The 13,907-nt window shown below is 34.6% G+C and overlaps 1 protein-coding gene across 1 annotated transcript in view; it reads left to right on the top strand.

Annotated features, from left to right (window-relative positions):
* FMN2 (formin 2) overlaps positions 1-13,907 on the top strand; it is a 356,215-nt gene that overhangs the window by 226,962 nt on the left and 115,346 nt on the right. Inside the window, exons 9-11 of the mRNA XM_057315375.1 lie at positions 68-214; positions 3,181-3,240; positions 3,391-3,511. Coding sequence (XP_057171358.1) covers positions 68-214; positions 3,181-3,240; positions 3,391-3,511 — 328 coding nt within the window. The remainder of the gene's footprint in view (positions 1-67; positions 215-3,180; positions 3,241-3,390; positions 3,512-13,907) is intronic.

Consider the following 13,907-nt stretch of genomic DNA (forward strand, 5'->3'; position numbering starts at 1 on the left):
ACTGACTTAAGATAATTCAAAGAAAATCTCGTCTAAGAGAGAAAATGTTCTTTATCCTGTTTTACAGACATTAAAAAATGGCCCAGGGGTAATGCAGATTCTAGGTTTGGTTCTTGCTTTTGGCAACTACATGAATGGTGGAAATAAGACTCGAGGACAGGCAGATGGCTTCGGCTTAGACATTCTTCCAAAGCTGAAAGATGTCAAAAGCAGTGTAAGTATTTTGTATGAACGAATGTAGGCAAATTGAGGATTAGATGTTTTATTTAATAATAAGTTTGACTGTAAGCCTGTTGTAATAGATGTTTCTTCATGTTCCAAGTTCTTTACGTTCTGAGCTAGATAAAAGTATATGGCCATTGTATGTTTATGATTTTGTGAATAATGTTTCCTATAGTGAGTAACTGTAAATCCTATGTCTAATGAATAATTGAGTAGAGGATTTTTAAAATAAAAATAATTAGTTTTCACTCTCTCATTACCATGTCTGCTAATATTTATCCTTTTGGAGTCTGAGGATGAATTAATTTTTATAAAACGAGACATCTTCTGTGTTAAGTAATGGAGGACAGCTGGCTTATGTTTTAAAAACAAAGATGGGTGAAGGTAGATTGTAAATAAAATGTAAAAGATGACCCTGCTTTTCTACATATCACCCTCCCCTTTATACTGGTATGCGTGGGAATGTCCCAGCCTTTTTGCAGGACTAATTAATTTTTGGTCCTACTTCGATACTTGTATTTGTTTAAAATTAACATCTAAGAGATTATGAGAGTGTCAGTAAAAATATAATATTAGGGAAAAACAATGATGGTTAATGTCTGAGATTGTAAACTTAGAAAATAATAGAATTCTGTTTCTCTGATAAAAGAATCTCCACACAGAACTGTATGATAAAGGAAATTATGTTCGTGTTTCTAAAATAATAAATATAAGTAAACAACTGGCTCAGAGAAATGAAAATGCTAGAATTGTTCTTCCTAGATAATGAATATAGTTGACCCTTGAATGATGCAGGGGCACTCACGTCCTGTTCAGATCCACACAGAACTTTTGACTCTCCTGAAGCTTAATTACTAATAGCCTACTATTGATAAGTCGTACTGATAACACTAGTCGATTGATACCTATTCCCTATGTTATATGTAACATAGGCAGTATTCTTACAATAAAGTAAGCTAGAGAAAAGAAAATGTTATTAAGAAAATCGTAAGGAAGAGAAAACACATTTCCAGTACTGTACTGTATTTGTTGAAAAAAAAAAACCCTATGTGAAACTGGACCCACGCAGTTCAAACCTATATTGTTCGAGGGTCAACTGTAATTTCCCACGTAAGAGAGAGATACTTTGTTTTCGTTTTTTTCTGTTGGCCAACAACTCATTTGCTCATTCGTTCACACATCCACTCACACATCCACTTACCATTCTTTCACTGAGTTCTGTGAAATCCCACACACTGCTTTCCCAAACTTGAATGAAGCCATCATCCTATCTTGGAACACCAGCAGCGTACGATGTTTGTGATTTTTATGGTTATATTTATTCAGATGCTATAATATGTGTACGGTAGAAGTTTTCACAGGAACCTCCAATAGGTCAACCTGATAAATCACATTTGTTCAAAAGCAAAAGCTCTCTTCAAGGCACTTGAATAGTTCTTAACAACTGATTGTTGGATTGAAACATGTAACATTTGCAAAAAACACTGGAACATGAACAGCATGAACATAATATTTAACTTACAAAAATGGATCTGAAAGAGATGAATCTGAATCTGAAATGATTCTGAAAGAGATTCTGGTAATTATACTTATATGTGAATAAGGGATTGCTTGTTTTTTATTGGTTGATATATCTTATTCAATCCCCCAATAAGTTAAATTTTATTAATTTAAATAACTAAGGAGTAATCTAGATAAAAATTACATAATAAAATCAAGCAAGATTTTATTTTATAATTTCACTTGCATTCTCACAAGAGTTATGCAAAGTCTTCCTGATTTGCTTCTTTCTCTATAAAACAAATATAACTGCGTCTGCTTCTCAGTATATTTGTAGACCTGCATGGACAGAGTCGTTAGATCACTCAGAATTTTTGCTCAACATGCTTATCAGCAGACATTTAATAAATGTTTTGTTAATTGATTCGGGCACTGGTAACCATTTCATTGATTTATAAGTTAGGAAAGAGAAAGGAATGTTGCTTAAATTATTTATAAGCAAATGCTCTTTCTAATAAATATATTATTTTTATTATTATATTACTGCATAATATATTATTATATTGCTATTACTACAAATTACTATGAGGGAAGTCTCTATAAGGTGTATTATCATATGTCAAATTAAATTATAAAATAATATGGCTTTTTATAAATAGAAGGAAAATAATGGTTAGATTGAACATCTCAGGGGATGTAGCTTGTGTCATAAGGTTTTTAAAAAATATATGTATTTGTCCTCCCACATTCAAATTATCTAGTACTAATTTTAAGTGATGCAAAAAAGAGAAATCATTAAAAATGCCTCTACGTGTGCCAGAAAGGGAGTGAAAAGCTATTCTTTGAAAACTATTAGAATAGAAACAATTCTACATTTTTTTCCTATAGAAATATACACATTGTGTTAGTTATAGCTGTGAGGATATTGATTCCTCAATCTCAGTTGCTAACATAGCACTTTATAATACGTATTTGCATTTTTAAATCTCCTGCTTACTTAAAATAATACTTCATTTTCCTAATCTCCATACTAACAAGTTTCAATCAATCTTGGAATGTTGGAATGATACCTGCTGGTCCAGAAATGGTGTAGAAATGCTGGCAATATTTAGTCATTTCAGCTAAAATAGTAGTTATACCTTTTAATAATAGATCATGACAATTAGTGAACGAATTTTCTGGTTGAGGAGGGCAAAAACAGCGAAGTATTCACAGTTGAGACTCCACCCTTGAACAGCTGCGCTCCCACTTGGAGCTTAGATTAGAACATTGGGGAAAAACAGGATCTTCTGTGCCATTAAACTCCTTAGAAGCACTGGCAGAAGTACTTTGAAATATAGAATTTCACATTTTATTCTAAATGTTCTCATTTATATATTGATTTACTGTAATTTATTTTTGACACTGTGTATTTAATATTATAAAAGAATATATTTTTATTTTTGTCTTTCTGCCTAGGACAATAGCAGAAGCCTTTTGTCATATATTGTTTCCTATTATCTTCGAAATTTTGATGAGGTAAGACAGTTTTTACACAGTATTCGATTTTGTTATTCTTTGTTGTTGAGTGATTGGCAGTATTTGTTGCTGTTTCGCCTTTGCCGTTGTTGTCTTCTTATTTATATTAAGGCTGCTTTGTTTTAAAATTATGTGTTTCTTGCTAATTAGGATGCTGGAAAAGAACAGTGTGTTTTTCCACTGCCAGAACCCCAGGACCTTTTTCAGGCCTCACAGATGAAGTTTGAAGATTTTCAAAAAGATCTCAGAAAACTAAAGAAAGACTTGAAAGGTAACTTCTAGTTTTAAAGAATCATGTTTGTATTACTTAATGCTTTTTTAATGAGAAAAACACAGACTTTTCAATGCTTTTTAAGAAAGTAAATCTTTAACAGCTTTATATAAAACTACGTTTTTTTTTTTGGTGTGGCAAAAGAAAAATTTTACCAATAATCTTATTCTTTCATTGTTTAAAAAGTTATCTGTATTAGACATTTAGCTAGTGAGTAGTATATTGGTTATTTGAATAGCAATTCCTTTCATCAGGAGCAAATTTGATCATCTCATTTTCACTTGATAGCCAAGAACATTTGTACATTTATCATATTATTGTTAAAAGAGAGAGAGTTCCTCCCTATCCTCCCTTGGTATACTTGCACAAGATGTTGTGGCTTATGAACTTGCCTGGGAACAAAATCTTCTTTCACGTATTTGGTCAAAAAACACATGCATGTATAACATTTTATTATTAGTCGAGAAGCCTTGTATCAAATCATTTTGAAATGAGCCTGAAATTCTTCATATTTCTAAATTAAAAGTAACATTTAAAGGGCACCTTGGTAGCTCAGTTCTGTTAAGTGACTGACTCTTGATTTCATCTCAGGTCATAATCTCAGGGTTGTGAGATGAAGCCTAGGGTTAGGCTCTGTGCTCAGAAGGGAGCCTGTGTAAGAGTCTCTCTCTCCTTCTGCCCCTTCCCCGCCTCTCTCTTTCTCCCTCTCTTAAAAACAAACAAACAAACAAAAAACACTTAAAATAAAAGCTATCTAAATTCTATAGGAAGAATTAAAACTGTCAGTATTTGCAGAGAATAACATTTTGTATATAAAAAACCCTAAAGACTCCACCAAAAACTATTAGAACTAATAAATTAAGTTTCAGGGTACAAAATCAAAATACAAAAATGTATTGCATTTTTATACACCAACAACAGACTATCCAAAGGAGAAATTAAGGAAGCAGTCTCATTTACAATTGTGTCAAAAAGAATAAAATACCTAGGAATAAATGTAACCAAGGAAGTGCGAGAAGTGTACGCTAAAACCTATAAGACATTGATGAAAGAAATTGAAGAATATACCAATAAGTGGAAAGCTATTCCATGTTCATTGTTTGGAAGATTTAACATTGTTAAAAATATCTGTATTATCCAAAACAATCTAAAGATTCAATGCAATTTGTATCAAAATTCCAAAGGCATTTTTCACGGAATTAGAAGAAATGACCCTAAAATTTGTATAGGAACCACAAAAGATCCCAAATTGCCAAAGCAATTTTGAGAAAGAAGAGTAAATCTGGAGGTATCACACTCCCTGATTTCAAGCTATATTACAAAGCTATAGTAATCAGAACAGTATAGTACTGGCAAAAAACAGACACATAGATCAGTTGAACAGAATAGAAAGCCCAGAAATAAGCCCATAGGTATACGGTCAATTTATGACAAAGGAGGCAAGAATATACAATGGGGAAAAGACAGTATCTTCAATAAATGGAGTTTAGGAAAACTGGACATCCAAATGAAAAAAAAATGATACTGGACAGCATTTTATACCATACCCCCAAATTAACTCAAATTGGGTTAAAGACCTGACTGCAAGACCAGAAACCATAAAACTCATAGAAGAAAACAGGCAGTAAGGTCCTTGATATCAGTCCCATTGATGTTTTTTTTTTTTTAATCTGACTTTGGTAACAGAAGCAAAATAAATAAATGGGACTACATCAAACTAAAAAGCTTCTGCACAGCAAAGGAAACTCTCAACAATAAGACAAGTCACCTTATTGAGTGGAAGAAGATATTTGCAAATAATAAATTCAATAAGGGGTTAATATTGAAAATATATAAAGAACTCATACAACTTAATAACAAAAACACACACAGTCCAATTAAAAAATGGGCGGAGGATCTGAATAGACATTTTTCCAAAGAAGATGTACAGACGGCCACGAGGCACATGAGAAGATGCTCAACATCACCAACCATGAGAAGATGCTCAACATCACCAACCATGAGAAGATGCTCAACATCACCAACCATGAGAAGATGCTCAACATCACCAACCATGAGAAGATGCTCAACATCACCAACCATGAGAAGATGCTCAACATCACCAACCATGAGAAGATGCTCAACATCACTAACCATGAGAAGATGCTCAACATCACCAACCATGAGAAGATGCTCAACATCACCAACCATGAGAAGATGCTCAACATCACCAACCATGAGAAGATGCTCAACATCACTAACCGTTAGGGAAATGCCAGTTAGAACTACAGTGAGACATCACTTCGCCCCTGTTGGAATGGCTAGTATCAAAAGGACAAGAAACACGTGCTGGTGAGGATGTGGAAAAAAGGAATCTGCATGCACTGTTGGTGGTGGGGTAAATTGGTACAGCTACTGGGAAAACAGTATGGAGTTTCCTTGAGAAATTAAAAATATAACTGTCACTAAGTCCAGCAGTTCTACTTCTGGGTATTTATCTGAAGAAAATGAAAACATTAATTTGAAAAGCTGTATGCACCCCTGTGTTCATTGCAACCTTGTTTACAATAACTAAGATGTGGAAGTAACAGAAGTGCCCACCAATAGATGAATGGATAGAGAAGATGTGGTGTGTGTGGGTGTGTATATGTACGCACACACTCACTCACACACACACACACGCAGGAATACTACTCATCCATAAAGAAGGATAAAAATCTCATTTGCAACAACATGGATGGACCTTGAGTGTATTTTGTTCAGTGAAATAAATCTGACAGAAAAAGAAAAGAAAATCTAAAAAACAAAATAAGAAAACAAAACAAAGCTCATAGATACAAAGAACAAATGGCGGTTGCTGGGGGAGGGGTTTGGGTGCTGGGCAAAATGGGCGGAAAGGATCAACAGCTGCGAACTTCCAATTATGAAGTAAATACGTCAGGGGATGTGATAACGTAATGTATAGCATGGTGGCTTTCGTCAGTAATATCACAGCTTTGAAAGATGTGAAGAAAGGAAATCTTAAGAGCCCCTGTCACACTTGGGGCGCCTGGGTGGCACAGTGGGTTCAGTGCCCGACTCTTGGTTTTGACTCAGGCCGTGATCTTAGGGTCATGAGATTGAGCCACGTGTCGGCTCCACACTCAGCATGGAGTCTGCTTAGGACTCTTTCTCCCTCTCCCTCTGCCCTTCCCCACGACTCTCTCTCTTTCTCTCTCTCTCTCTCAAAAATAAATAAAAAGATCTTTTTTTTAAAAAAAAAAAAAAGGAGTTTCCATCACCAGGGAAAGAAAAGCAACTATGTGTGGTAACAGATGTTAACTAGACTGATTATGGTGATTGTTTCAGTGTATACACACGTTGAGTCAGTATAGTATACACCTAAAACTACAATAATCTTATATGTCAATTATACTTGAATGACAATTTTTAAGATAAAGAGATTTTAAGTGAAAAAAGGTAACATTTACACAGAAAATTAAAATTTTCTTTAGTTTTGTATGTAAAATCTCTCTATGATCGTGAGGGTCCTTCTTGTTGCAGAGTTGAGGACACCTCAACTGTCTGTTTCCGTCTCTTGCTAAGTCTGTTCAGCACGGATAGGGAATAAATAAATTTATGTGAGATTTTCATTTGATGTTGTATTACTAGATGAGAAGAGGGTGGGTAGTTACCTCTTTCCATAAATCAAATAGGATATCACTTTTTAAGAGATTGTATCCCAGTTTTAATATTTATCCAAAGATTTTGATCTGTCATCAAATTTATGGAGTTGTTATATTCTCATCACAGATGCTTTTATATAACAACATTATACAGTTTGCTTGTATTTTCTAAACACTCCACAACATTTATTTATAGTCCCGGTGCATGTCAGGTATTTGCTGGGTGCTGTGGATAAGCACAGATAGAATCATCACTGCCACGGACGGGTGAAATTCCGTCACATAGATGTTCTCCCTTAGAGCCTCAAATAAGGATGCTCATTGATTAAGCCCAAGAATGGCTGCCTTGTGGCAAAAAAAATACATACACTATGTTACATTTATATAATACTATGATACTATGTATTTAAGTGTGATTTCTTAATAGGAAACCCAACCATTCATGTGTAGTATGTATTATACTTCAAAATTTGCCAGGTATCTTGGTTTGCTTGTAAAATTCTGTGTTCTTTGTCTCTGTCTCTGTCTCTCTCTCTCTGTCTCTCTGTCTCTGTCTCTTTGATGTGGTGCTGGGGGGCATTTCTGGAATATCTGGAAAATACTTCACACTCTGATCAACAATTTGGTCTTGCAGAGGATTTTGTAGTTTGCAGGTGATTTAATAAATGAGAGGAGTGGTAATCTTATCACCAGGGGTTTCTGTTTGCTTTGGTTGGTACATCACTTTGGAATGGTACTTCATTTATTTTTCATATCTACATAGTTTCTCACTACAGTTATTAAATATACATGTAGCCATGAAAATGCCAAGTTCTCACAAGCCTTAGAGCTGAAACAAGGGAACCAACACACATCAGACATGGTTTTGAAAGGAGGAAGTAACCAGTGCCACTGAAGGCTGTTTCCCCTCGCACATCTGTCTTCTTCAGCAATGTGGTTAACTGCACAGGTGAAACATTGAGGGGGCATCTTGGCAATTTTTAGTACCTCAGAGGGGTGAGAAGGTGGTGATTTTAAGCCTCACAATTTATACTTTCCGTTGAGGTAAGACAAATTTCTCTAAAAAGCCTATTCCCTCAACTAGTACCAATGGCATTTGCTCGCCCAGTATTTTCTTATTTGTCTATGGATTCTTACAATTTGCTGCTGTAGAAATGGAAAGTTTCATGACCAAATGAATGTAAGAAGTGTTGGGATAAGATAAATTTAAAGGGAATTCACAGTATTCTCTGAAAGAAAGGTTGGCAAGTAGCTCCCTAATTTATTTGATCACAGAATATTTTTTTCACAGAGTGTCTGATAATTTCTCTAGTCAGCGGAACATATTCTAAGAAATGCAAGCCTGGTACCACGTTAGTAGCAGAAGCACGGATTTGCCTCTAAGGAACTTACAGTGAAAGTGGGGAAATGAAACTATAGTTTATGAACTAATATAATTATATATTTCTGTTCTTATAAAATGAGATTAGCTTGAAGAGCTATTTACAAGGCTGTCAAACTCTGAGGTATCCTTTAAACACTGACAAAAATCATAATTTAATCATATGTGCTATGTTTTGCTTTGCCAAAATTTGAGTTTTTCCATTGAAAAAAAAGTATTTTGTGACACAAGGAAGGAAATCTTATGCGCTGATATTTAAATTCATTTTCTGGGGAAGTTTTAGCATGAATGTAGCATTTCATATCAACAAGGCATGAAATAAAATTGTCTTGTGTCCCTTTTTGGAATGAGATAGGTATAAATAGATACGTACATTGATTTCACTGAATGGGAATCAAATTGGAGATTATTGAATTATGTTACTTTTGATATAATTTAAAATAATGTCTACTTTGATAAATAGCTTATTAAAAATGATTCCTTCTAAGTAATCAAATTAGGTAATTCATTTAGGAAGATTCGAATAGCGTGTTCACTTTTTTCTTTTTTTTCCAGAAGCAAGTTGTTTTAAGAAAGTTTAGAAAATGAGAGATGATGTGTATAAAGAATTTATCGCAATACTTTCCATGTAACAAATATCCAATAAATACTGGCTATTCATAATAAGGAAAAAATAGAATAAATGGTGTGATTAGCTTGATAAAAAATAAACTATAACCATTAAGTTACTCATCTTCTCCTATCACTTCTTTTTTTCTGCTTACAGACTTGATTTATTTCTAAGGAAAGACTGGGAAATAATGTGTTATGGCTCAGGCATTTTAATAAAACAACGGAATCTCATTTTAGCATTTTATAAGAACATCCGCTATGTTTGGTTTCTATAGTTGTTCCCAAGATTTCTACAGCTCCTCAGGGTGCTGTCCTGGCTTTCTTAACACAGTGACATGTACTTTGTTAAGGGACCTGATCTGCTTTTGATCTCTTCTGGCTGTCAGCAGCATTTCTTGACGCAGTCATGCCAAATGATGACTTCTGTTCCAGTGCCTTTCTTAGTTAGAAATTGTAGCAATTGCCACATGACTTAAATCAACTCAACATGTACAGGGCATTGAGTAATTAAGTTACCGGAACTGGGCAAGAATGTTCTCATGCAAATTATTTCTGTATCTTCCCCCCTCCCCCCACCTTCAATAAGAGACTTGAAATGTTTAAAATTCATGAACTATATCTTCAAATTGAAGTCATGTCTCTGTTCAGAGATATACAGGAAAACCCCATCTTTAAAATTGTTTGTATTGACTTATATTTGTGCATAGCAATTTTATTTATGATCGTAAATTTCTGATTTTTTTGTTTGAGGGAAAAATGATATTATAAACTCCATTCAAATGCAACCAGTAGCTTTTTAAAAAGTAACATTTTATTGTGATTTTAAAATGACTCAGTTCAGCATAGGAACATCAAACAACGCTGAAAAATGTGGAGAAAAAAAGTATGTTTATCTGTGTTTCTACAGTCCAATGATAAATAACATTAATATTTGGTGTATTTTTATCTGGTGTGGGTATGTATTGCATGTGTATGCACAAATTAAATCATTGGAGCCATGACACATATAATTGTTATATTCTCTGCTTTATAGTTGGGTCATTTAATTAATTCACATTTGTATTCTGTCATTATCCTTATTCAACTTTGGCTTTGCTTTAATATGCACAGTATTCATTCATTCATTCATTCATTCATTCATTGTCTCGCTCTGTACTTACTGAAAACTTTCAACTTGAAGACTGATGTTTTCCTTAATGTCTTCAGAATTCCCAACAATTATGTTCAGTGTTCATCACTTTTCTTCCTTTACCTGAAACTCTTTTTAGATGTACATTGGAGCCACTTAGTCTAACTCTCTATGTCTCCTAACTTCTCTCTCATATTTTAAAAATCTACCACCTCCATTTTGCTATAATCTTCATGCATTCCTCAACATTGTCTTCTAGTTCATTAAGTGTCTCTTTGACTCTGTCCAGTCTGATGTTTGCATTATCAATGCAACCAGCCATGATAATATTTTTGTTTCCAAGTTTTCTAATATGATTTTTATCACATGTAGTTTTACCTTTAAAGAAATTTCTTGTTCTTATGTTGGATATTATCTTTCCTTTATCTCTTTGATGTTTATAAAAAATATTGAAGGCCTTTTTGGATTTTCTATAGTTTTTATTTCATCCAAAATGAATCCATCTTTCATCTGTTAATAGTTATAAGCTATCTTTCTATTCATTAGTTTCATATTGGTATTGGAATGATGATTAAAACAAGTGAGAGAAAATTACAGCCTGTGTATTAATTGAGACCCCTTTTTATAAGTTCAGTTGGGACATAGCCATACGCATGCAATTATGTATGTATGGTCGATGATTGCTTCTGTTTTGTAGGCTGAGGCTTTGACAGAAACCGTCTATCAGTCTGTCTGTCCCTTGCTGTCTCCCTTCTCCTGACCCCCCATATTCTTCATTCTCTCAGTTTTTTCAATTGCTTTGACGTGGCCTGTTTTGGGCCCCCAGGCCAGAACCAAAGCTTCTGTTAGCAGCTGGGACACCTGCCCTGTGCCTACATAAATGTACGTACATGTGCATATTAGGCGTCTGACAGATTCAGTATCAAGCTAGGGAATGACTTAGCTGAGGTCTTGCCTGGAAAGCTGTGCCTGCCTCTGCTTGCTGCCCCAGTCACACAGCTGCATGTGGACTGTAGCTGTTTTCATTCTCCTGTCATGATTTGAGGAGCTTAGTTGCAGCTCTAGGTTTCCAGTAGAGAGACTGGTTCCTTTTCCGGCTGAGTGAACCCTCCCTCCACCAGTCTCTACATAAGCCAAAATCTTTACCTTTTTCTCTACATGCACACTCCAGTGACCTCTTGCTTCAACACTGCTTATTAACTTGGGCTACTCTAATATTTCTGGTCCAAGAAGATACTAACATTTTTTAAAGCATACTGTGTTGTTTGGTTTTTCCTTTTTATGTTTTCATTTATTGCTATGTGTTTTCAGCTCAGCCTATGAATTCATCATTCCATTTACTGGACATCTGTATTCACTTTTATAACTTACATGTTTTTTCCCACTGAAAATTATAACATGAGCATTTTCCCATGCCATTTAATACAATTCAAAAACCATTTCAGATGATTTCATAATAATCCTTCTTATGATTGTGCCATAATTTAGTGAGTAATTTGATTCTTGTAAAAAAGAAATTAGACTTTTCCCAATTTTCCCTACTCTTAAGAAATATGTTGAACATCTTTATTCATAGTGTTTTTACTATATCTCTGATTGTTTCCTTAATATAGATTCCTAGAATTATAATTACTAGATCAGAAGCAATGAACTTTTTTTTTCAGATTCTTGATAATTTATTAGATTTAGATTATAAGGAATCTTGGAGATATAGTCTAATACCTTAATTGTCATTCAACAAATGGCTATTAAATTAATAGAAAGTACTAATAAAAAATAAAAAATAGACCCTTCCCTCATAGTTCATAGATTAATAAGAGGACCAATGAAAATATGAATAATCACTATGTGGCATAACAAATATTTAGTTATATAAATAAGATACTATAGAAACAGAAAAAGTAATGATTAAATATAATTGAAGAATTATATTTAAACCAGACTTTGAAATATCAGTAAAATTTTCTCCAGGAGAAAGAAAAATAAAATCTCAACAATGGGAAAGAACATGAACAAAGTCACCAGTCTTGCCCCTATTTTGGCTTTGATTATCTATTGATCCATGAGGCAAGGGATTTCTTAATTTATATCAAGTTTACATCTGAGGGATAAAAAATATTCGTACCTGAGTTGGCTCACTGCAGCAGAATTCCTGAGTACAGTCAGAATTGTGCCTATATATGGTTTGATAAAGCCCCCAACTAGTAATTTTATATGCCTTTCAAGGTAGCTTGCTGTGCCTACCCTGTGTCAGAGTTTTACATGCATTAACATAATTTAATCGCAATGATGATGATATTATTAATCCTCTCTTTAGTGAATTGGTAACTACAAATTAGAGATATTAAATACCCTGCAAAGGGGGCTGGATTTGAACCTGGGGAACGCAATCAAGAGCTCATCCTCTTTAATGTCAATGCTAATGTTGCCCCTGTTAAGGTTTTCTGAATGGAACCCTTCAGGGAAGATTTGACATTGACTGTCCTTAGCTCTTACTACCTGCCTGACATGATCTGGACTTAGTGAGTGAGTGAGTGAACCAATAAAGTAAAGAAATGGACGGTAAAGTCTGATAAAACTAGAGTATAGGGTGCTTAGGGGTGTGCAATTGAAGGATGTTTAGGCACCCTTGGGAAGGGTCTTAAGGACTCACTGAGGAGTTTGGACGATTCTGTGATTGTTGCTTAGACATAGGAATGCTTTTAGGCAAGGATGCGACACCCTTGGACATGCATCTTTGAAACCCCACCATGAAGATTTTGTGAATGATGGTTTATAGGGGAGACCAGAAGCAGGAGGCCTAGCTAGCTAGTCATAGATGTCAAGGGCATAAGCTAAGTTCCTTGTGGTTGGAATGAAGAGGAGAAAAGGTTATGGGAGTTTTCCGAGATACACGGGAACAAGATTCTGTAATTGCACTGCTATATACAAGGTAAAGAAAGAACAGGTACAAGACGACGTTGATTTCTAGCTTGTATACCTAGATCGATGCAAACCTATTACAGAAGGGAACACAGGAGGAGTGAATAGAGGTGGAAAGTTGTCTATGACTTATTTTAGACATGTTAAAGTCCTTCAGAACTTGAAGAAATTACATTGAGAATGAAGTAAAAAAATACACAAGGAGCATGAAAAGCCCACAATCCTGTTGGGACTTGGCTAAGATCAGAGCTCCAAGTTGAGTCAGCAGCAGATACCAATTTCACACGTTCATTTCAGCATGCTTTCCACCACCCACCCAAATTTTAGGTCAACATACATACCTCACCCGCTTACAGTGAGTTCTACAGCCTATATCTTATTACATCTAGAATTGTTTTCCTACAAGTCAAGAGCACCCTTAGTATGAGAATGATATGATTTTAAAATTACTCTACTCAGATATATTTTAATTAGAAATAGATGAGAAACTGAATCTTTCAAAGTATAGCATGCTTTAGCACGGCATATGAAAGAGTGGAAGGGATACCAGTAGAGTCACACAGTAATTATCGAGCTCTGTTTCTCTTTTTATATGGCATTTCTATATGACCTCATCTTCTGTTCTATTGTGTGTATCTGTCTCATGTAATGTAATTTTTTTACAAGTAATCTGTCAAATTTTCATTATCCTAATATTCTCATCTGAAA

This window comes from Ursus arctos, unplaced genomic scaffold (assembly GCF_023065955.2).
Source record: "Ursus arctos isolate Adak ecotype North America unplaced genomic scaffold, UrsArc2.0 scaffold_2, whole genome shotgun sequence".
Lineage (NCBI taxonomy): Eukaryota > Metazoa > Chordata > Mammalia > Carnivora > Ursidae > Ursus > Ursus arctos.